Source organism: Emys orbicularis, chromosome 4, assembly GCF_028017835.1.
Source record: "Emys orbicularis isolate rEmyOrb1 chromosome 4, rEmyOrb1.hap1, whole genome shotgun sequence".
NCBI classification, from domain to species: domain Eukaryota; kingdom Metazoa; phylum Chordata; order Testudines; family Emydidae; genus Emys; species Emys orbicularis.
Window position 1 is genome coordinate 94284492 of NC_088686.1, and position 23511 is coordinate 94308002.

At 40.5% G+C, this 23511-nt stretch overlaps 2 protein-coding genes across 4 annotated transcripts in view; one reads left to right on the plus strand and one right to left on the minus strand.

Moving 5' to 3' along the window:
- Positions 1-9675, plus strand: part of DNAJC24 (DnaJ heat shock protein family (Hsp40) member C24) — a 58105-nt gene extending 48430 nt beyond the window's left edge. Inside the window, exons 4-5 of one of the 2 annotated variants that reach the window (XM_065404179.1) lie at positions 7670-7738; positions 9266-9675. In XM_065404179.1, the coding sequence (XP_065260251.1) occupies positions 7670-7738; positions 9266-9390 (194 nt within the window). In that variant the 3' untranslated portion in view covers positions 9391-9675. The remainder of the gene's footprint in view (positions 1-7669; positions 7739-9265) is intronic. The other variant, XM_065404180.1, reaches the window with a different exon arrangement.
- Positions 9676-12366: 2691 nt separating this feature from the next.
- IMMP1L (inner mitochondrial membrane peptidase subunit 1) overlaps positions 12367-23511 on the minus strand; it is a 73383-nt gene continuing 62238 nt past the window's right edge. For both annotated transcript variants that reach the window (XM_065403755.1, XM_065403754.1), the window contains 2 exons: positions 18415-18525; positions 12367-12901 (listed from right to left, as the gene is read on the minus strand). In XM_065403755.1, the coding sequence (XP_065259827.1) occupies positions 12833-12901; positions 18415-18525 (180 nt within the window). In that variant the 3' untranslated portion in view covers positions 12367-12832. The remainder of the gene's footprint in view (positions 12902-18414; positions 18526-23511) is intronic.

Here is a 23511-nt window from a genome sequence, read left to right on the forward strand (position 1 = left end):
AGCAGTACCAAAGTTTTGAATACCAATGTGACTTATTTTTAAGTTTGTGATTATTGAGGCCCGCTAGGTATTTCACACTGTATTCAATCTGGCAATGTATAAGCTGTACCTTTTTTCTTCATAACTTAACTGTAGTATAAAAAATTTGAACACTTCCCAGAATACTGGGAATAGTTATAAAAAATTCGAACACTTCCCAGAATACTGATCACTGAGTATTGCATATTTTAACTGTTCTTAGTAGTTTAAAAAGATTGGGTTTTCATTTCATTTGTTTAAAAACCCAAAATATTTATTGTATCCCTAAGCAAAGCTTAAAAACTTTTCCTCCTTTAAATTTTGTGAATGACCCAGCAAGAGCTCTAGTAAAGCTTTACTGAACCAAGCTGCTAATAGTTATTTGACGTTATTCTGCGGCCTTAAAGAATCTCAGAAGATTTTCCTTTTAATCTCCTTGAATTGCAGGCTCATAAACCTCTCTGATGAGCCTGCCAGTGTTTTCTTAGATCCTACAGTCGAGACAATGGATCTGCAGAATCCTTTCACCTCTTGTTGTCAGAAAAATGCAATAGAACACAGGGTCGTTGGGCCTGTACTTCTAAAGATTTAATGATTGTTTTCAAGTAACTGTGGAAAACCAGATCATCTTATTTTGTATCTGCGTTCAGGAATGTATCTCAAAATATGCAGATCTAAACAACTTGAGGAGTCAAATACATATACGTATCTATTTAAGCATACAAAACATAGAGCTAACCTCTGGTATGAATACCAGTTTGAATAACCTTTATATCTCCCCAGTCCATAAAAACCAGCTCTCCTCAAAACAACCAGTAGCTGTGGAGAGTTGTAAGATGCAAGCTAAAGTACAGTTAAAATAATAAAGACAGGCACACAGCTATTATTAAGTAACACAGACTCTGTGGATATTGCAAGATTAGTAATCTTGCAGACAAATTTGCAAAACTCAGATCAGCCTTCACTTTCTATAATAACGGGCCAAGTCCAAAAATCCATTTATGCTGTGTTAAAACATTTTAGATTGGATAATATGTTGAACGGGGAAATTTAGAGATTAAATTAGCGTTGTTCAATTTTGAAAAAGAAATGTTTGCTGTTAGAAGCAGACAAGCAAATAATTGTAGCATACAAAATAAAGTGATAGCATGTGTATTGGGTTGTATGTTATGCTTGAAGGCTTTACAGAGAGACCATGTTAATTGAAAATTAACTTTTTTGAAGGTAACCTGATTATCAAATCATTATTAAAGGTAATTACAGGTCAAGCATCATATTCTGAATGACTTTTAATGATAATGGGTCAAATTATTTCCTGCTGTAACTCTGTTGATTTCAGTGGAAGTACACTGAGGATGAATCTGGCCCATTGAAGTTTTTTAATTACAATTGCAGCAGTGGACAGGAAAAGCACAGTTTAAATTCTAAACATCAGGCTCCATCCTATAGGGTATTTGAGTTAGAGGGACTGCTAGTGGCCTGATTTCCTCAGTCTCCCACCTATTTCCAAAGTCAACAAAGGTGTTGTAGGAAGCATGGTGGGGATTGTGAGAGAAACACTGCTCCCCCCACGTCACTGTTTCTCCCTTGGTTTGCCCCTATCCATGCTTGTGTGTTGAAATCCCCTTCATGGTGGCATGTGCCCTCTCCCTCCCTCGTGCATGCTGCCTGTGAAGTATTACCTCCATTCATATACCCGTTTGTATGAGAAACTTATCCTGACACAGAGCACTCCTTCATGAAATCTGTGAAGGGTGGCCTGTTTTTTCAGCCCAATTTATGTCTTCCCCCTTCAAGGGAAGCTGGGAAATGGTGGGACCTCCACAGCCTAAGGTAACTTTTTTTCTCTGCCTGCTCACTACACTGCGGAAGTTGGGGAAGTTGGACCCATCCTGCCCTCTGAAACTTTCTCCCCTTTCCTCACAAGTTTCTCTTTCTCTCGCCCCACCTCTAAGAAAAGAGGCCTCATAGTGAAGTCATCTTCTTGTCCCATGAAAGAGAATAAGAAAGTAGATAGGTGGTTTTTTCTCCCAAGTCACTACAGCAGGAATCAGCAAAGAAGAGACTGATGGAGACTTTTTCTTTTTGTTGCTGCCAGAAATATTCATGGTTTCCATTATAATAAATGCTTTATGACTACAAGTCTGTAAGTTGGATTGAGCAGAACCCAAGTAACGTTAAAATATACTTCACATGAATTAAGACAATACTGAACTTTCATTTTATGTTGGACATTTTATTTTAGACACATTACAGTTTTTGAATAGGCGGAAGAAAATGAGCAAAAGAATGCTCAGTGCCACTGTGTGTGACTAGTTCTAGCTAAAAGCACTACCCTAGCTCTTATTTGGCTAATTTAGAGCAAAGACTGAACTGAACAGTAACTGAACACGACCTCTCAATGTGATGTTGTGTCCAAAAGACCTAGTGTGATCCTGGGATGCATAAATGAGAATCTCTAGTAGTAGTAGAGAGGGGTTTTTTTTACCTCTGTATTTGGCAATGGTGTGACCGCTGCTTGAATGGTGCGCACAGTTCAATAAGGATTTTCATAAATTGGAGAGGGTTCGGAGAAGAGCCACGAGAATGATTAAAGGATTAGAAAATATGCCTTATAGTGATAGACTGAATCTGTTTAGTTTAACAAAGAGAAGGTTAAGGAATGACTTGATTACAGTCTATAAGTCTCTACACGGGGAACAAATATTTAATAATGGGTGCTTCAGTCTAGCAGAGAAAGGTATAACACGATCCAATGGCTGGAAGTTGAAGCTAGACAAATTCTGACTGACCATTTTTAAATCAAGATTGGATGGATACCTAGCACACTCATGCAATTACTTTGAGGAAGTTCTGTTGCCTGTGTTATACAGGAGGTCAGACTAGATGATCACAATGATCCCTGCTAGCCTTAGAACCTATCTATGACTCTCTGAATAAGAAAGATTGGTTAACAGGTATCTCTCAGTTATCTTTTTCCCTCATACTCCTTTTGTGTCTCTCTTTTAATAGTAGCAAAGTGTTAGTGTGTGGGTTAATTTTATTTTAATCTGTACCTCTTTAATATACTGTATGTATTTGGGATAGGCTAGGTCAAGGAGGTTTTATTGATCCTTTCATTATCTCTGAGTTCTCTGATTTGTTTTAATTGCCTTCATTTAGTCTAATTTAGATGATATTTCAAGTAAAATTAGAATCACAATTTAGTTGCAAAAGAAAACCTAGAACACAGGCCAGTTTTATACTAACTGGCTGTTAATTAATGAATTGCATTTTTAAAAAAGAATAATTCTTAATGTCCAGTGTTAATTACCATTTTTCACTAATATATAAAGGCAGTTAAAATAAGTGTTTCATTTCACTACTGATAAATTAATATTTGCTAACTGCTGTGTTATGTGTATAAGACTGACACCAAGATGGTAGATCCACAATTAAAAAAAAACCAAAAACACTTTTGTTCAAAGATATTCTTTTGGATGATCAAATGTTAACCATAGAGAAATTTCTGACTGATGGTTGACAGGGTCATGCATATATAATTGGTTCATATGTTCCCTTGTTACAACAATATAATATACCACCGGGGACGGGATTGATTTAAGTCACCAATTTAAATCATGATTTAAATCATGAAACCATTATTTAAATCATCCATTTAATCTTGTTTTTCATTTGTATTTTTAAAATTATTTTCCTAAAGAAAGGTTCATTCTCACTAGTCTCACATATGATCACTAACACATACCGTTTACACTAAATTTGATAATTCTTTTTGCTAACCAGGAGGATATACACATGTATTTAACCAATTCTTTGGATTAACATACATTTATTCAGATTCTTATTTTTTATGATTGTATATTAAATTAGAAAATGAATGACACTTTTTATTTACTAGGTAATTAATATTTATCCATAATTGTGTCAAGCTGCACTTGGATGGAAATTGAAATTCAATTAAAATGCACAAAAACAGCATTTTATAAATTTTTATTAGTTAAATAAAATAACCTTAAATGTGCTGGATACATAAAGAAAAAAGGGTAGTTTTCTCAAAACATGTTCTGCATTTAAAATTGATTTTATTAAATTAAGTATTATCTGTAATAAGTATATTGCACTGATATGTTTTCTGTACACCATGTCCTTCAAGGTTTTAGAAATAAAAGATCTCATCCTCTTGCACTTCATTTTTATTCATATATTGGCAGAGGAAAACAAGCTTGCTTTCTTTTTCAACTCCCAATCAGTTTCTCAACTTGGAATGAACTAGTCATTGAACTGAACTAGTCGAATGAACTGAAGTGAAGAAACTGGTTTTTCTGTAACTGCAGAAGAGTCTACTGCTGTCAAAAGTTGGTTTAGCACTTCAACAAACTCTAAGGGTACGTCTACACTTACCGGAGGGTCCGGCGGCAGGCAATCGATGTTCTGGGATCGATTTATCACGTCCGGTTTAGACGCGATAAATCAATCCCGGAAGTGCTCGCCGTCGACGCCGGTACTCCAGCTCGGCGAGAGGAGTACGCGGCATCGACGGGGGAGCCTCCCTGCCGCGTCTGGACCCGCGGTAAGTTCGGACTAAGGTACTTCGAATTCAGCTACGTTATTAACGTAGCTGAATTTGTGTACCTTAGTCCGAAGTGGGGGGTTAGTGGGGACCAGGCCTGAGTCCAGGTGCTTAGCCTGTGGCTTCATTTCATTGGTTTGACTTTCTTTAAAACTTTGGCAACAAATGTACTGCTTGAATATTATTTTTTAATTTAAATGATTTTCATACATTATAGTAAGTTTAGGCCTTAATATATGTTGTCATGATTTCAAATTTAATTTTAAAGTTTTTTAAATTGATTTTTATCCACTCTACATATCACTGTGCTGTCAAATTAAGAATCCTAATTATGAATGGCTTGCTTTATACAGTTAATGTTTGAAGTCGACTTATGTAATAGTTCTATATGTTCTAAAATTTTTAAGTAATTGCTCTCACATCATAAGCCTTAATACCATCATATAGAAAATGGACACTAGACTAGATTTAGCCTATTATACCTAATCTACAGGGAAAGGTGCAAATTACTTTTATATAGTCGCCTCATCTAGTTTCATACAAGGGGAAAAAAGTGTTTAAATTACTAATAACACAACAGTCTACAGGCATATCAATCTTACCTAAGGTCCAGGTAGGTCTACTTTATCCCAGACACCTCCACCTCAGAGGACTGGGGTTCAGTCTACTTTACAGTAGCCTCTGCCTTTTTCCTCTTTTCTTCAGGGGCTGAGTTTTTAACCACCTCATAGTTCTTTTTCAGTTTCCTAACTGGTTTCTCTCTTACTATGGATACAGTTGTATTTAGCTGGGATTAAAATAAAACTTCAAAATGAATGACACCTGCATTGTCACTTAAGTATCTGTAAATGGGGCTATCGCAGGGATCGGCAACCTTTGGCCCGCGGCCCACCAGGGTTTGTTTACCTGCCGCATCTGCAAGTTTGGCCGATGGCGGCTCCCACTAGCGGGCTGCGTGCCAAAGGTTGCTGGGCCGGTTTGTTTACCTGCCGTGTCTGCAGGTTCGGCCGATCACGGCTCCTACTGGCCGCAGTTCACCGCTCCAGGCCAATGGGGGCTGCGGGAAGTGGCGCGGGCCGAGGGATGGGCTGGCCGCTGCTTCCCGCAGCCCCCATTGGCCTGGAGCGGCAGACTGCGGCCAGTGGGAGCCACGATCGGCCAAACTTGCAGACGCGGCAGGTAAACAAACCAGCCTGGCCCTCCAGGGTGCTTACCCTGGCGGGCCGCGTGCCAAAGGTTGCCGATCCCTGGGCTATTGGATGCTGTGAGTGCTTTCCTGCATAGTGCTCTCAGCTCCTGCTGGAAGTAACCGTTTGTAATCTTATAGCAGAAAACGCTAACAATCAGACAAGATTTATAAATGTTTATAAAATATTACAAGTGTTTGTATGGCCTTCACACCAAGTATATATGGTGGCTAGTATATAGGACAGATACTTCCACAGTATCGGCTGCACACCACCTTATAACAGTGACTTTACATGGTTCTCTACCTCTTAGCAAGTGCTGCAGCCTGCCAGTAGGCCTGCCCTGCCTCTCACATGTCACTTTGGGAACACTTTTTTGCCCTCCTCTTCCTTCCAGAGGTAGCAGGCCTGCTAACTGAAGCACGCACCGAGTGCAGGAAACAATGCTCGTTCAGTAATAATGGCATAATCCTGACTAGTGCCTAACTATGTCTATAGTCGTCTTCCTGCTCCTTGTCATGTCTACTGCCAGTGGCTTAGTCTTTATATTCCTGCCAAGCAGGTCCTGCTAGTCATACGTTTTCCTCTCTCCCTTCCCTCCCAGTCCACCCTGTCTAGTGCACAGCCACCATGGGCACTTACGCTCCACGCAGGTCCTGGGTCTGCTTTATCTCCCTCTCCCGGGAAAGGTTTTCCTGCACCATGGTATCAATGATGTCTTCTCCAAGGGCAGTTTTCCCTTAGTCCCTGGATTCTTCCCTCAGTAGCCCTTTTCACTGTCTTTTTTTAAGCTGCTATCCTCAGTTTCTCTCATCCAAATAGAAGGGCAAAAAGTCCATAGGAAAAGGATAGGCCAAGTCCTCCTCCATTTCAGAGGATGGTGAAATACTCTGCTTCCATTGAGGAACATAATATAAATGCACAAAGTCATACAGTGCCCTGAAGAGAAACCTACCTATATGACCACAGGAAGGCGAGTAGATGCATTGCCCAAACTGGTTGCCCAAGTTATGTAAAGACCCTGAAACTCAAAAGAGCCCCAGGCTTATTCATTGAATAGGAATCTGAAATCCACCATTTAAGAGGGATTATGTTGTTTTAGCTGCAGCTCTGTGACAGGCCATGTCCTATGTTGTAACCTCTAAAGGCCTTGAGCAAACTGCATATATCAAATCTAAGTAGGCTGGGAAAGTATAAAAACTAGTTAAGGGTCTTTGTTCCTCCAATATGATGTGTCAAATTGCATTACATGCTTTACATTCCATTTCATGCTGTTCTTCATCATTGCTAAATGTGGATCTGTGAGCATCCGAACATCTAAATCTCACTTGGTACAGGCCAGGACTATCATTCTAAAGCTGTTTGGAGAGATCCTGTATATCATAAAAGAATGTCTGGACCTCAGCAAACTTTGACTCTCTCTAGACAAGAAGGTTAATTCTGGGTCCTCCTTTCAGAAGTCCAAGAGTAAGCAGGGGCCTAGCATTTCGGCTCTAGAAAAGTAGCTACATCTGTTATTCTGGGCATTTATATCATGCTTGTCACAATGGTAGCTAAACTTAAAAATGAAAGCTTGCCCATTTAAACCTCCCTCCCATCCTTTCGGGTGAGTGGATGACCTATTTAAATCAGTATCCTGCCCTTTAATGTTTTCTTAAGCTTTTGGAAGCATCTTTGGGGTAGTGTGAGTCACTCCTAGCCTTATAACAGAGACATTGGCACCAAAACCATTTTAGAGAAATGCCTCTTTGACCACGTTCATGAGTGGGCCATCCAGTGATTTGACTGGTGAACTGTGTATACACCGGACTACCAATGTATAGGTAAGAAACCAAATAGTTCTGTCTCTTCAATTTATCAGAACTGAACATGTATCACTACTTTCTTTTAGAAGATGATCTAATGCAAACATGGCCAGTGGATGCTCAAATTTATCTTGAAGACATGTCCTGGAATAAGGGTATGAATGTTTCACTTTTTTTATATGGGGAGAGGAGGGATGGGATAGCTAACAGACTTGGCTAGAGTCATCCTGGCTGCTTCCTCAGGGCAGGTCTACACTACCGCTTAAGTCGATCTAACTTACATAGCTCAGGGGTTGAAAAAGCCTCCCCCTATACCGCCCCGCAATGCAAGTTTCAAGGCAAGTCCATACCGGGGCTATGTCAGCAGGAGACGCTCTCCTGCCGACATAGCTTATAGTTTTTGCCAAGGTGGAGTAATTATGCTGACAGGAGAGCATTCTCCCGTCAGCATAGCGCATCTTCACCAGATGCGCTACAGCGGCGCAGCTGCATTGGTGCACCTGCACCGATGTAACACTGTAGTGTAGACTTGCCCTCAATCTTTGAGCTTCTTTGAGCTTTTTAATGTGCCTTGACTGTGATGACTGGAAATGTTTGCTAAGTTTTCTATATCTCGTTTGACATGTTATTGTTCTGATTTATCTAAACTTCTGTATGTTGCTTGTCTTTCCCTTTGAAATTTACTTCCTCCCCCTTCTTTTTTTGTTTGTTTTCTTTGCTTGTATTTTGACTTTATTTAATTTTTGCTGCTCTATTCTTCATTGCCCAATATTTTCCTTTTTCTCATCAGTCTCATCCTCTCATATCTTTATAAGTTATGCAAATGCCCTTCCTCAGTGCTGCTAGATATAGATTTGGAATTGCCACTTGGCTTTCCATGGTAGTCAATAGTTTTGCTCTCCTTTTGCTGTTTTCAGTGGTAGAGAAAACCCACCCTTCCTCAGAGAAGTAAGTGGGTTTGAATCCTTTGCTGTTCTCACACACAAGATTTCCATTTTGTCAGTGTTTCACCTCTCTACTTCATTATAATTTGGGGGGTTTTATCATTTGACATTTTATTTTTAAAAATCGTGGAAACTGTGTAACTTGCCCTCTCCTTTATGCTCCCCCTCTCTCCTCTAACCTAACTTCAGAACTGTTTTTGAATCTTCATAACCTGCATTACTGAGGCCAATTATTAATCACAGAAAATTGTATTTACATCCTATCTGTTTTCACATAAGTGATTTCCAGACTTCTCCAAGATTCTTGGCATTCTCTCAGAATCCAGTCCTCCTTGCTCAGAGTTCACCACTGGTTCTCTGCAGATTCCTAGCACTACTTCATTGGTGGGGGTACACTTTTAAAAATTTAATTATTATTGTTTGTTTTTATTAATGAAAAGATTCCTCTCCTGCTGGGCACAGGGAGCGCCTCATAGTCAATGAAACACTAGCCTTTAATGTTACAGCTATAGCTATCTGAGAGTTAAATACTGTTGCAGGAACTGTTGTATTCAGGCTCTACCTTTCTTAATAGTGATAAGAGGTCCTTCACAAACTCTGCAAACTTGTAACTTCCATCATCAGTTCAACAGTAAGATTACATATTTCAATCTTAAAAAGGAGCTTTGCAATGATGGCTTCAAACAATTTGTTTGTGCTCAAGCACTAAGTTTTTTTTTAAATTGTTTGTTTCAACAGATGAAGAATGTTATACACGCTTATGCCGATGTGGTGGGAAGTATACTGTCTCCAGAAATGAAGCTGAAGAGGTTTCCTTGGTTTGCTGTGACACATGTTCATTAATTATAGAGATCCTTCGATGAAATAAGAGTTGTCCCACTTGCATGTGTTGGTTTCATCCAGCTGAATAGTCAGTGGACAGAATCGGTTAGTAAATGTTTCAGGGGAAAGGTGTGCATTGCAAGTGCTAGCACACTGTCAGGGCTGAAAAGGAGGGCTTAAATCTATTTTCAAGTTTTAACCAGAAGACCTTAAACAAAAGAGCTGTAAGTGCTTCAGTTAATCAAATTAGACACATTTCTGTACTTAATAGAATTTGAACTGTCCTGTGAAAATGGTGCTTGTTCTGCTTGTTTTCACTGATTTGAAAACTGTCCTTTTCCTGCCCTAAAAATGAGTCCTTTCATCATTTTTAATTAATTTATTTACATTCCATTTGTTTGTTTGGTCTAGATGCCACTCGTTTCTCCCTAAGATTATAGCAGTTATAGCTGGGGGACTACCTTCAGAGTAGCTAAATCTCACATTACCATCAAAGATGACAAAAGTTACCTTATAAACACTTAACATGAGAAGTATTTTTCTGAAAACAAAACTGTTACTGGAATTGGAAGAGAATGGAGATCAGCCTAATATGTTGGAAGGAAGGAAGGTAAAATTACTAGGAAGCAGCTGCTGTACAAAACAATGGTCCTGTGCCTTTTTAAAAAATGGTCAAAGCTTTTTAAGCAATCTTACAATATGCATATTCAACTGAATTGAGGGGCTTATGTGCACAAAGTTGTTACCTCTTTCCTACATGTCACGTGTTAGTAGACTCCAGTAGTTAAGATCAGAGCCATGTAATAGTTTAATGACGTCTCCCATATATTAAGGACTGCATTTCTGCAAATGTGCTGTTTGAAGTGTTGCTAATACAGAGTGGTTCTGCCACCTCAAGAATTTGCATGGTGACTTGTGTCCAAGAAACAGCTTTGCAATCATAGTTTTGTCTAAGTCATTTGGACTTTTAATTTAACTACATTGGTAATATTTTATGAATGGAAACTTGAGCGTAGGTCCACAATAGGATTTAGGCACCAAGTCAAAAATTTAGATCCTCAAAGCCCCTGCTAAGCTGCTGCCTAACTCTGCATGTGGCTAAAATCTCTAGGTGCCTAAGTTGCCAGTAGTGAAATCCCCAGCATGCCTACATTTCTGTGAGTGGACAAGTACAAAGCCACCTAAGTTCTGACACTGCTGAGCTGCTCAGGGTCTGATTTGGTGGGTGTTCTCAGAGTCTGCCTAAGAGCATGCCTACTGGATTGGACCCCACTTAAAACAGGGTGGGTATAGCAGTAGCCCAGTAGTTGAACACTCACCTGGGATGTGAGTGACCTGGGTTCAGGTCCCCACTGTGCTTGATCTGGAGCAAGGACTTGAACCCAGGTCTAACCCATCCTAGATGAATATCCCAATCACCTGGTTATAGGGTATTGTGAGTGAGTCTCTCCTGTTGATGTTGTTCTACTTAAATAGTCATTGGTACAGGGACTGGAACCTGCGTCTCACAGATGAATATCCTAACCACTGAGCTATAGAGTCACTCTCTCTGGCCCAATTAATAATGGCCATCATCACTACCTAATTTTTTTTATGAGAAAGGGCTGACCTGGCTTAAACTCTCCCTAGAGTTAGACACGTATGGCTGTGAATCCCTAGTGAAGATGGGTGCCCAGCTGCCCTTGAGGGGCAGGGCAACTCATGCTGTATATGTTCTGTGGAATGTTACTGAAAAATGACTGGAGTGGCAAAAGAAAGTTAACCTGTCAGCACTATGGCTACTGCCACGCCAGCATGGGGTGCCTGAGGACATAAAAAGCGACAAAGAGTCCTGTGGCACCGTATAGACTAACAGACGTATTGGAGCATAAACTTTTGTGGGTGAATACTCACTTCGTCAGACATCTGACGAAGTGAGTATTCACCCACGAAAGTTTATGCTCCAATACGTCTGTTAGTCTATACGGTGCCACAGGACTCTTAGTCTGGATCTGTAAAAGGCGACAAAAACGACTTCCCTCTGATGAGGACATAAAGTATCTAATAGAGAAACTGTACCATGGTACGTTTAGCTGCGTGAGGGTCAATGGCTGTATTAGAGACTGATTTTCAATAGAATCGGTGTATGACAGGGATGTTTTCTCTCACCTGCATTATTATTTAATGTTCTAATAGACTATCTGATTGAGGACAATATAGGAGGTGTGAAACTTAGATTCATTTTTTGAGGATCTCAAGTGTATGGATGATATTGCCTTACCTGGTATTTACCAACTACAGCTAATGCTGGAAGAACTGCAAAAAATTGCAGAATCGATGGGACTTCAGATTAATGGTTATAAAGCCAAAGCCATGCATGCCTCCTGTAAAATGGAAACAAATGACCTGCCAGTGCTGCAAGTAGATGTTAATGACACTGAATAGGTGAATAGTTTTATCCATTTGGGTAGTCAGTTGACAGCAGGAGGTGCTGTATCCAAAGAAGTCATATGTTAGATTGGTTTTGCATTAATGGCATTTCACCATCTTCAGAGCCCTCTATTTGGGCAGCAGGATATGTGTGTTACAATTAAGAGGGTTCAATGCAGTAGCGATGATAACTCTGTTATCTGTATGGAGGAGAAACATGGCCATTAAAAACAACTGAGAAGAGAATACTAGATAGTTTTTAGTGTCAAAAGTTACAGCATATTCTTAAAATCCATTAGTTTGACTTTTGCCACAGACTAGATGGTCCTGGCAAGTTGCAACAGTTGAGAACAAGTTGACAGAAATGGTGGGGTTGTGTCCAGTGTGAAAAAGGAGGTACACTTTTACAGAAGGTTAATAGAGCTGAGGTTGAAGAAAGCAGAGCATGAAGCCAACCATGAATGAAGTTGGAAGATACTATTTTGAGGGATTTAAGAAGCCTAAATCTTCCCATCCTGACTCTTGCTGAAGGAAGAAAACTTGCAAGGGACCATTCAAGATGGAAGTCCATTCTACATGCCACCACAGCTACATCAGAACCATGTGAATCTGCTGCTGCTTCTGCCCCACCACCCTCCTTAGTATTTTGTTCTGCTTAGCTTGGGTAGCCCCCTTACTCAGCTTGCTGCCTTCTGTTAATACCATTCTTAGGTGCTTAGCTCTCCCCATGCATTGTAGAGGGAGACTGGGTGCCTAAAATTAGGCATTGTGAAGCTGAGCCAAAATCCCCTGTAAGGGTCTAGCCCTTAGACTATAAGACACTTTCTTGTGTGAACTCATCATGAATGGTTAAAGAAAGCTGAATAACTGTAATTACAACAGCATTTAATTTCCATAACTGACTTCAGCATATGTTTTATTCTAGATGCTAATAAAGTGAAACTTTAGCTCAAAAAGTCACAATGTTTAATTTATTGTAAATACAAATACATTGTTTCATTCAATCAGTAAAAAAAGCTATTAAAGCATTGTAAGACAGTTCAGTAAACTGGCAGAATTCACTTATTAGTTCTCTTAATCATCCAAAAATCTGTGACCGTTAGGGCTAGCACGCAGAAATCCAAAATCATTCGGAGGCCATATCTGTAAAATGAAATACGGTAAAAGTTAGTTGATCATTGATTTAAAACTCTAATTTCAATACTGTACACACCCATTTATCCAAATGGCCTGAGGGACATCAGAAAGTTTCTGGTAACTGACCGGATAAACAGAGTGCTATTTTGTGCTTCAGTTTCACTGATGTAGAAATGTGGGGAATAAAAGGAGTAATGCTGATGTTTGCTTAATACTTTGTACTTTATAAAAGAGTAAAGTAACCCAACTTTGAGTTTATTAAAACACCAAAAATGTATTAAACTACTGTGGACAGAATTCTGAAATTTTTTTTTTTTTTTTAAACTGACTAATCACAGTCTGACATAGACATTGTCAGTTGCTGTTGCTGCTGAAACGGGATTCGGTCTCAGTAATTGCAGGTAGCGGCTCAGAACCACTATACAAATACAAAGCCATCGATTAGTGATGAGCCTAATGAGACGTTACTAGCGGGTGATTAACTAACGGCTACATGGGAGAGATGTGTGGCTTCAGATAACTAAGATTATTCGAAAAGAGAATGTGGATAAGTGGAATTATACTGTATTTCCATACTCCGTCTTGTTATATATACTTTACACTTGTCACCTTTTAATTCTTTAGTTGAGATGAGGATACCACAATAGGAAGATTTCCTTCTTACTTACCAATCTTTTTAATACCCTCCATATCTGACAGTCTGTATTATAGGGTAATATAGTAATAATAATTCTTCCTGCTGGCTGGAGCCAGAACAAAGATTGACAGCTAGCCTGGGTCCAGGACCACCCTTCTGTGGGGAACCCAGAATGATTGCTTCCAAAGCTGAAAAATATTTACTGAATATATTAGTATAAGTCACCTAACTTGGACATATGAACCTCATAACACAGCCTTAGGAAGCTTATAATCTGGGACAGTGGAGAAAAACAACTTCAGTTCTCAGACAAATGCATCCACGCTGGTTGGGCCAGAATGTCGGACACGAAGAGTATTAGAAAGAAAATTCACAGGTAAAGAGAAAGTTTTCCTTTCTCACCACATCCTACCCCCACCCTGTGTCTGACAGTCCGTATTGTGGGATGTGGAAAGCATACTCAACTTTGGGGGAGAGGGGGTGATTCAAATTGTTTACACAGGAACTTGTCTTGGGTTACTGCTGGGGCAGCACATGTTGCAGTACCCTTCTCCTGAATGCTGCATTTAAGGAAGAAGAGAAATCAACGCTGTAATGCTTCATGAACAGGTGCACGGATGTCCACATAGCTGCCTTACAGATTCCACATTAAGCACCAGACCTTTTAGCCCAACAAATTGCTGAACTCCTTGGAATAAGCTGTGAGGTTATCCGGTGGATTTGCTCCAGGTGCTCTATAAGCTTCAGTAATATATGCTTTGCTCCATCTTTCAGTAGAGGATTTAGAGGCCTGCCTTTTAGCTGAAGAGTGATAGAAATGCTGTGGACCACCAATAAGTTTTCATGCTCTTGATTTAAAGTACTCTGCTTATATTCCTTTCATGCCATTCAGTCTCCTGTTGGAATCACAAAGAATCAGTCCATCACTTGAGGGAGTACGTGACTGACCTGAGATCAGTGATTCTCAGATCCTGATTGGTTACAATTTCTTTTTGATATGGTAAGAGTAATCCTAGACATCTCCATGGTATCCAGGATCATTCCTAAATGCAGAAGTCCTTGAGATGGCTGGAAGCTCAGTGGTTTGAGCATTGGCCCGCTAAACCCAGGGTTGTGAGTTCAATCCTTGAGGGGGCCATTTAGGGATCTGGGGCAAAAAATTGGTCCTGCTAGTGAAGGCAGGGGACTGGACTCGATGATCTTTCAAGGTCCCTTCCAGTTCTATGAGATATACCTATCTCCATATTAAAAAAAAAAAAAAAAAAAAGCCTCGTCTCTATGTTTACAGAAACCCATGATCCTGTAAGTCTCCCCTGGATCCTGAAGGACAATCTGATAGGGATACATGTGTATCCTGACAATGGCTGCTAAGCCCACCCAAATCTTGTGAGATAACCTGTGGGGTAGTCACTAGTCCACAGAGAGTCCTGTCCTGAAAATGCTTCCCATTGTAACAGAGCACAGACATTTTCAGTGAATCTCCCTGATTGGCACATGAAGATAAGCCTCTTCAAAGTCTGCTGAAGTCATGAAATCTTGGGTGACAGAGCTGCAATGACAGACTTCAGGATTTCCATCCAAAACTTGAGAGAGCTGGTGGATTTGTTAAGAGACTTAAGATCTAAGATGGCTCTTGTGTTCCTATTCTTCTTTGGGACAGAAAAGAATAAAGTACACACCACAGAATCTGTCTTGTTGATCCTGATTCTATGGCTCAGATGCTGAGATGTTTGTTTGCTTTGTTTGGTACTTATCTGTTCTCTCTTCTGGGACAGACTATGAACTTGTCTTTGAGGAATTTGGTAAGTTCAATAGCATAACCCTGTAGAACTGTCCCTAGTATCCACCTGCCTGATGTAGGTGTCCCCTGTAAGTGGACAAACTTCTGAAATCTCCTCCTCTCCCCCCTACTCCATCCCAAGATGGGAGGTAGTGTTGGATTTTGGGCACAGAGTCAGGTAGATGATTTATAGTTTGATGCAGGTCTTCCAGAAGACCACTATTTGAAGTTTCTTGATCTATTGAAATGGTACCATCTCCCTCTTCCAAATATGAAGTCTCTGTGGATTTCTTGTGGGCTGGTAAGCATAAACCGAAAACATGTGCCAAAGAAAAGTTCTATAGATCTCCTCAGGTCAATGACATGGAAAAGACTTTCTTCTCACCTGCTACTGTTCCCCCCCCCCCCCATGTCCCCATCAAACATCTTGCCCCCTAAATACTTGGCTGAGATCATAAGGTGTTTTACCTGTGTGTTTGGTTTCCAGAGATGGAGCCAGAGGAGTCTTTGGGCTACCAGATTAGATGCCACGGAGCAAGCTGTGAATCTAAGGGAATTCAGAGAAGCATTTGCTACAAGAGAAGCTGCTAATCAGATCTTATTCCTATTTGCTTTCAGTTCAAACTTGCCTTCAGTTTTTTTATCTTGATCCTGTCCTTACTGGGTCATACAGTCTATCCCTGCTAAACTCACCCGTGGCTCTCCCTCTGAGGCAATTAGTGTCTTTTACTAATGCAGTGGCTGCTGCATCCACATTTGGTAGAATGACCAAGTCTTTCTTGTCCATGGGTAAAGAATAGAATCTCTATCATTTTTCTGTGTAGGATGCTTAGCTTTGCTTGGGAGCCCATTAAACCTTGACTACTTCTTCAAATAATGGGGATAATGGAACACACAATTCTTTCTTTGCTTTAGTTGGAAAATAGTTCTGAAATGCTTTTCTGGTTTTTTTTCTGGGATTGGTGGCTCCTGGAGTGTTTCATGGAGTGAGAGTAAGATAAAACAGGTTTGCTCCAGCCGGCAATCTGGCTCAAAACCCCTCTGCCAATAGAGAGGGTTTTAAAAAAAAAAAATTTTTAAATCAGTTTTCCATGAGTTCAGATGATTTTGGTAGTCCTGTCCTGAAGGACTCTGCTACAAAGGGGAGATCCTTAGTCTGCCTTCTGCCCAGGAGTGGAGGCAAAGATGTCTGGGGTTCTCCACGGAGAGGCACTCCAGGACCTAGGGTGGCTGTTAATCTTTGTTCTGCCTTCAGCCAGCAGGGAGATGTGGAATACCCCACAGTACAGACTGTCTGACATGGAAGGCAGGTTACTTTACACCAATCATGATTGCTCAGGATATGCATAATTTTTAAAAAATAAATTACAGCAACTGAGTTTTGTTCGTTCTTTTTTAAAAGTAAAGAAGAAATGTTCTCTCAATAACTACAATATGGTGTTATGCAGATTACTGTACACTGATTTATAGCTATAGCAGTGTTAGACATCTCAATAGTTTCCTAAAACATACAGTGTTTTGAAGTATAAACTCACTCTTGTTTATTACACACCATATGCTTTATTCTCAGCAGAACATTAATAATCATCAGTTGGCAAAAGGCCACCTCAGACTAAAAAATATAATATTAAGTGGCAGTTCTCTAATCCTGTTACAGTGACTGGAGATTTTTCAGTAAGATGACTAACACTAGATTCTCACTAAAATAATTTAATGGGCTCACTAGCTACATATAAATTTTATGTGGGCGATGCACTAACTAGCTTTGTAATTTTGCAGGTTTGGGTCAAACTTTAGGCCACAACCACTACCGAACTTATCCTTGTGGTTATTTGTCAATATCACAAAATCACTACACTGTTTAGAATAATCATTGTTCTATGCTCTAGAAATGCATGTTAAGACAAACATTCAGGGATGGAACAGCTAGAACTTGTAATGTGCCAGGGAGACACTGATGGCAAATGTTTTAATAACCCATAAAGAACAGAGGTCAAACAAAGCTGAGGGGAAAATGTTATTTCAGGTTTAGTAAGCAATTACTGATTATGGTCAGTAGTTGCAAGGTTTTCTGAAAAGTGAAAATGCACTCCTACAATTCTAAGCTGCATTAATACACACAATATTTTTTAACAAGAGTTGCGTCTTTTCTGAGCACATATGCCAGTTGTGCTGAATTACAGTATGTGGTGGTTTTGTGGTATGTAGCAAATAGTGACCAGCAACCTTTCTCTTTGTCCACAGCAGGATTTAAACCTAGTTTTCTAAAGCCTACTGCATGAACCCACTGAATTGTACCAACTTGCTTCCTCTAGTAATTGTTTAGAAAGAGAAATTAATCCTAGTTCCTTATTTTTTATAAGTGATTAAATACAGTTGTACACACTGATTCATAATGCAGACAGAAATAATATGAAAATATAATAGGAAATAGGGTTATAGAAATATAGGTTATATAAACAGTAAAAGTAAGCTTACATGGTTTATTGTGTAACAAAACATTTAACAAGAGACTTGATTCAGATCTAGCAGTGAAGGGCAGATAATTATGGTGGATCTGTCATGAGTTAAAGTTGGTTCAGAGATTTCAGTTTAACAGTTTATTAAGGATGGTGTAGGCAAGTCAGTGGGTCTAGAGTTACGGTCCTAAAGTAACTAGGCCTAGAAAAGACAACCTCCCCCCCAGTCACTGTTCTTTGCAATATGGAACTATGTCTCAAATGATATTTTGTTTAAAATTATATAAAATAGCTAAACACAAAATGATACTGTTTCATCATTTTGGAAATATAATTACAAAAAATGCAAGGTGGGGATGGATTGTATTCCACATATATGGAATGGGTATAGATTCATTTGCCAAACTGTTGACACAGCCTTAATGATGGTGATCATTTGAGGTGTACATTTTCAAGTGAAACTATTTGTCTCCGTCCCAAAAATATGGAGAGACTTTTCTTGAAACAATCTAAAAGGTCCAAGTTGTTCTGATATTCATCCCCATTTAGTTCAGTGATGTTGCTAAGGATGGGAGTAGACTTTTGCTTTTATATCTTTTTAAAAAATGTTTGAAGTAACTGGTTTTAGATCCTATAGGTATACCTTGAAGCAAATGCGTCCTCTTATCAGTCCATAAGGAACAGGTCCATAACACCTGGAATCTGTAGAATTCCTGAGATTATCTCCTTCTAACCAAACATGCCCTTTAGGCACCTATAGTTAGGGAAGATCAAAATACAAGGTAGACAATGTAGAATAAGAATGTGTTTCTTTAAAGGAAATTCAATCCCCCAAGATATAACCTGTAAAGTGAACCCTTTGGTGTTTTTTTTTTTTTTTTTTTTTGTCATGCCATGAATTAATACTTCTAAGGTCTCTAAAACAGTGCTAGATTAGAAAAAAAAATTTTTTCCCAAGTATCTGTTCTATCACATGCTCCAGAAACACTAGTTTGCAACAAAAAATCCAAAATGAAGATGTAAGAGGTTAGACCAGTATGACAGGGTCATTAATTTAATAGACTTCAAAAGAGGTCATTAGGATGTTGACTGAAAATCTGCCCTCCTGTCGCAGTAACAGCATGAACAGGGCAGCCACACACTCATCAACATCCTGGGGCCAGCACCAAGGCTAGACCTGTTAGTAGGCTCATGATGATCTAAATGGTAATTGATTGTGACATCAATTACGAATAATCTCATCATTTTATCGGAGTGGGCTTGTCAAAGTTCTAATTAAGATCACAGTTCATTCTATGTGCAGGCAGGATCCACAGCACATTATATTGCAATAATGACCATCACAAAACAGCAAGTCTCTTTTTACAATTTGAAAATTAATGATGGTGACCTTATACTATATGACAAAGACCTTTTATTGCCTATATGTACTATGCATTAACTATATTACATGCCGTAAATTCAGGACCTGACTAACTCAATGAAAACATGAGAAATAGAAACACAGTTGCATTCAGGGGTGCTGAAACAATGTTTATAGTCGGGGTGCTGAGAGCCACTGAACCAAACTGTAAACCCTGTACATAATGGAAACCACTTCAAGCCAAGGTGTGCTGCAGCACCCCCAGCACTCCTAGTTCCAGCACCTACGGTTGCATTAGTAACCAAAATAACACAGTTCAGAGCTGCGTACATTTAACCAGCATGAAAGAATTGATTCAAAATATATAGCATGCAATGACTATGATTCATGCTTGTAAGACAAAATAGTATCACTGAACATTTCACAACTTCAGATAAGGATAGGCTCTTATAAGCAAAATAATTCTTAAATATTATATTTGATAGTTTATATGCCTAAGAATATAGGGTAGACTTAAATACTAGTAATACTTCCTACCAGCCACTACAGAAAATTCCTGCTACTCAACCAGTCTTGACTTTGAGAGGGGATCCACTTTAACTGCTAAAAAATGAATATATGAATACACTTGATTAAAAAGAAAAAAGACCACAGTGAGGTCCAATGAAATATGCCAATGGGCAGAATATATCACCAAAACAGCAAAGAAAATCATAAAAGGATTTTACTGACGGGTAGACAGAACAGAAGTAACTAACTAATGAAGGTGGAAGTCAGTAAAAGACAATCAAATGTCTAAAGTCCAACTGATCTGTGTAGGACATCCATCTCAGCATAAATACATGGAGTTTCACTCCATCGCCTGTAGATCTAGGTTTTAGAATGTGCTGACACTTCCACTTTACTCAAATTTCCTTCATGTCTGATGCTACAATTATGCTTTAAATGCCCCACTGCAAATACCTGTGCTATTTTCTGTTATTGACAGTTTACCCATGCACAGCATTCACCACAACCACTTCTCCCTCCCACCCATGATCTACGGTCAGGTTCAGTCCTGCAGTATTACATGCATAGGGGCAAAATGACCTTGCTGGTGTAATCCACTACCCAACATCTCTCAGAGCTACAAATGACACATCAAACTACTGTATGCAGTGTTGTAGCTATGTCAGTCCCACAATATTAGAGAGACAAGGTGGGTGAGGTAATATCTGTTACTGGACCAACTTCTGTTGGTGAGAGACACGAAGTGATCACTCTATATCTGACCTATCAATCCTCATCCTCAAAGGAAACCTGCACAACACTTCCAAAAGACTTTACTAGACACTAAAAATCATGGACTGAATAGACACACTGGATTTATGGCTTATTACAACAATCTAAACCCACTAGCAACCCCACCCCCAGCTGCTTTCCCGCCTCCCTATGATTGGAGCGGTGTTAACACACCACTTCACCTTGAATGGTCCCTTGAAGTGTGTGTTAACTACTTATGCTAAACAGTCTGTTGGGTTGTGACATTCTGGTTAAGTTTCCCAGACCTGAAGATGAGCTCTCATAGAATCATAGAACATTAGGGTTGGAAGAGACCTCAGGAGGTCATCTAGTCCAACTCCCTGCTCAAAACAGGACCAACACCAACTAAATCATCCCAGCCAGGGCTTTGTCAAGCTGGGCCTTAAAAACCTCTAAGGATGGAGATTCCACCACCTCCCTAGGTAACCCATTCCAGTGCTTCACCACCCTCCTAGTGGAATAGCGTTTCCTAATATTCAGCCTAGATCTCCCCCACTGCAACTTGAGACCATTGCTCCTTGTTCTGTCATCTGCCACCACGAGCTCCATCCTCTTTGGAACCCCCCTTCAGGTAGTTGAAGGCTGCTATCAAATTCCCCCTCACTCTTCCTTCTGCAGACTAAACAAGCCCAGTTCCCCAGCCGCTCCTCATAAGTCATGTGCCCCAGCCCCCTGATCATTTTTGTTGCCCTCCGCTGGACTCTCTCCACAGTTTGTCCACATCCTTTCTGTAGTGGGGGCCCAAAATTGGATGCAATACTCTAGATGCGGCTTAACCAGTGCCGAATAGAGGGGAATAATCACTTCCCTCAATCTACTGGCAATGCTCCTACTAATTCAGCCCAATATGCCGTTAGCCTTCTTGGCAACAAGGACACACTGTTGACTCATATCCAGCTTCTCATCCACTGTAATCCCAAGGTTCTTTTCTGCAGAACGGCTGCTTAGCCAGTCAGTCCCCAGCCTGTAGCAGTGCATGGGATTCTTTCGTCCTAAGTGCAGGACTCTGCACTTGTCCTTGTTAAACCTCATCAGATTTCTTTTGGCCCAATCCTCCAATTTGTCTAGGTCGCTTTGAACCCTATCCCTACCTCTCCCCCCTCTCTCCCCAGCTTAGTGTCATCTGTGAACTTGCTGAGGGTGCAATCCATCCCATCATCCAAATCATTAATAAAGATGTTGAACAAAACCGGCCCCAGGACTGACCCCTAGGGTACTCCACTTGATACCGGCTGCTAGACATCGAGCCATTGATCACTACCTGTTGAGCCCGACAATCTAGCCAGCTTTCTATCCACCTTATAGTCCATTCATCCAGCCGATATTTTTTTAACTTGCTGGCAAAAATACTGTGGGAGACCGTATCGAAAGCTTTGCTAAAGTCAAGATGTATCACGTCCACTGCTTGCCCCATACCCATAGAGCCAGTTATCTCATCACAGAAGGCAATCAGGTTGGTCAGGCATGACTTGCCCTTAGTGAATGCATGTTGACTGTTCCTGAGCATCACCTTCCTCTCCTCCAAGCGCTTCAAAATGGTTTCCTTGAGGACCTGCTCCATGATTTTTTCAGAGACTGAGGTGAGGCTGACCGGACTGTAGATCCCCGAGTTCTCCTTCCTTTTTTTTAAAGATGGGCACTATATTTGCCTTTTTCCAATCATCTGGGACCGCCCCCGATCGCCACGAGTTTTCAAATATAATGGCCAATGGCTCTGCAAGCACATCAGCTAATTCCCTCAGCACCCTCGGATGCATTAGATCTGGACCCATGGACTTGTGCATATCCAGCTTTTCTAAATAGTCTTTAACCTGTTCTTTCACCACTGAGGGCTGCTCACCTCCTCCCCATACTGTGTTTCCCAGGACAGCAGTGTGGGAGCTGACCTTGTCTGTGAAGACCGAGGCAAAAAAAAGCACTGAGTACTTCCACTTTTTCCACATCATCTATCACTAGATTGCCTCCCCCATTCATTAAGGATCCCACACTTTCCCTGACCTTTTTCTTGTTGCTAACATATCTCTAGAAACCCTTCTTGTTACCCTTCACATCCCTTGCTAGCTACAACTCCAGTTGTGTTTTGGCCTTCCTGATTACACCCCTGCATGCTCAAACAATATTTTTATACTCCTCCCTAGTCATTTGTCCAAGTTTCCACTTCTTGTAAGCTTCCTCTTTGTGTTTAAGCTCATCGAAGATTTCACTGTTAAGCCAAGCTGGTCACCTGCCATATTTGCTATTCTTTCTGCACATTGGGATGGTTTGTTCCTGCACCCTCAATAAGGCTTCTTTAAAATACAGCCAGCTTTCCTGGACTCCTTCCCCCCTCATATTAGCCTCCCAGGGGATCCTGCCCATCAGTTCCCTAAGGGAGTCAAAATCTGATTTTCTGAAGTTCAGGGTCCGTATTTTGCTACTCTCCTTTCTTCCTTTTGTGAGGACCCTGAACTCAACCATCTCATGGTCACTGCTGCCCCAGGTTGCCTCCCACTTCTACTTCCTCTACCAATTCCCTGTTTGTAAGCAGCAGGTCAAGAGGAGAACGGCCCCTGGTTGGTTCCTCCAGTAGTTGCACCAGGAAGTTGTCCCCAACACTCTCCAAAAACTTTCTGGGTAGTCTGCACTGCTGTATTGCTCTCCCAGCAGATGTCAGGGTGATTGAAGTCCCCCATTAGAACCAGGGCCTGTGTTCTGGAAACTTCAGTTAATTGTTCAAAGAAAGCCTCATCTACCTCATCCTTCTGGTCTGGTGGTCTATAGCACACGCCCATCACGACATCACCCTTGTTGCTCTCGCTTCTAAACTTAACCCAAAGACTCTCAACAGGCTTTTCTCCAGTTTCATACTGGATCTCTGACCAATCATACCGCTCTCTTACATACAGTGCACTCTGTGTAAGCTCGAAAGCTTGTCTCTGTCCTGAACAGAAGTTGATCCAATAAAAGATATCACCTCACCCACCTTGTCTCTCTTGCATAAAACTACTGTCATTTGAAAGGAGTATCAGAAATATCAAGTGCATAAAGGTAACAGGCTCGATTGGCTATAGCCCAATGAAAAAAACAGGTCCTGAA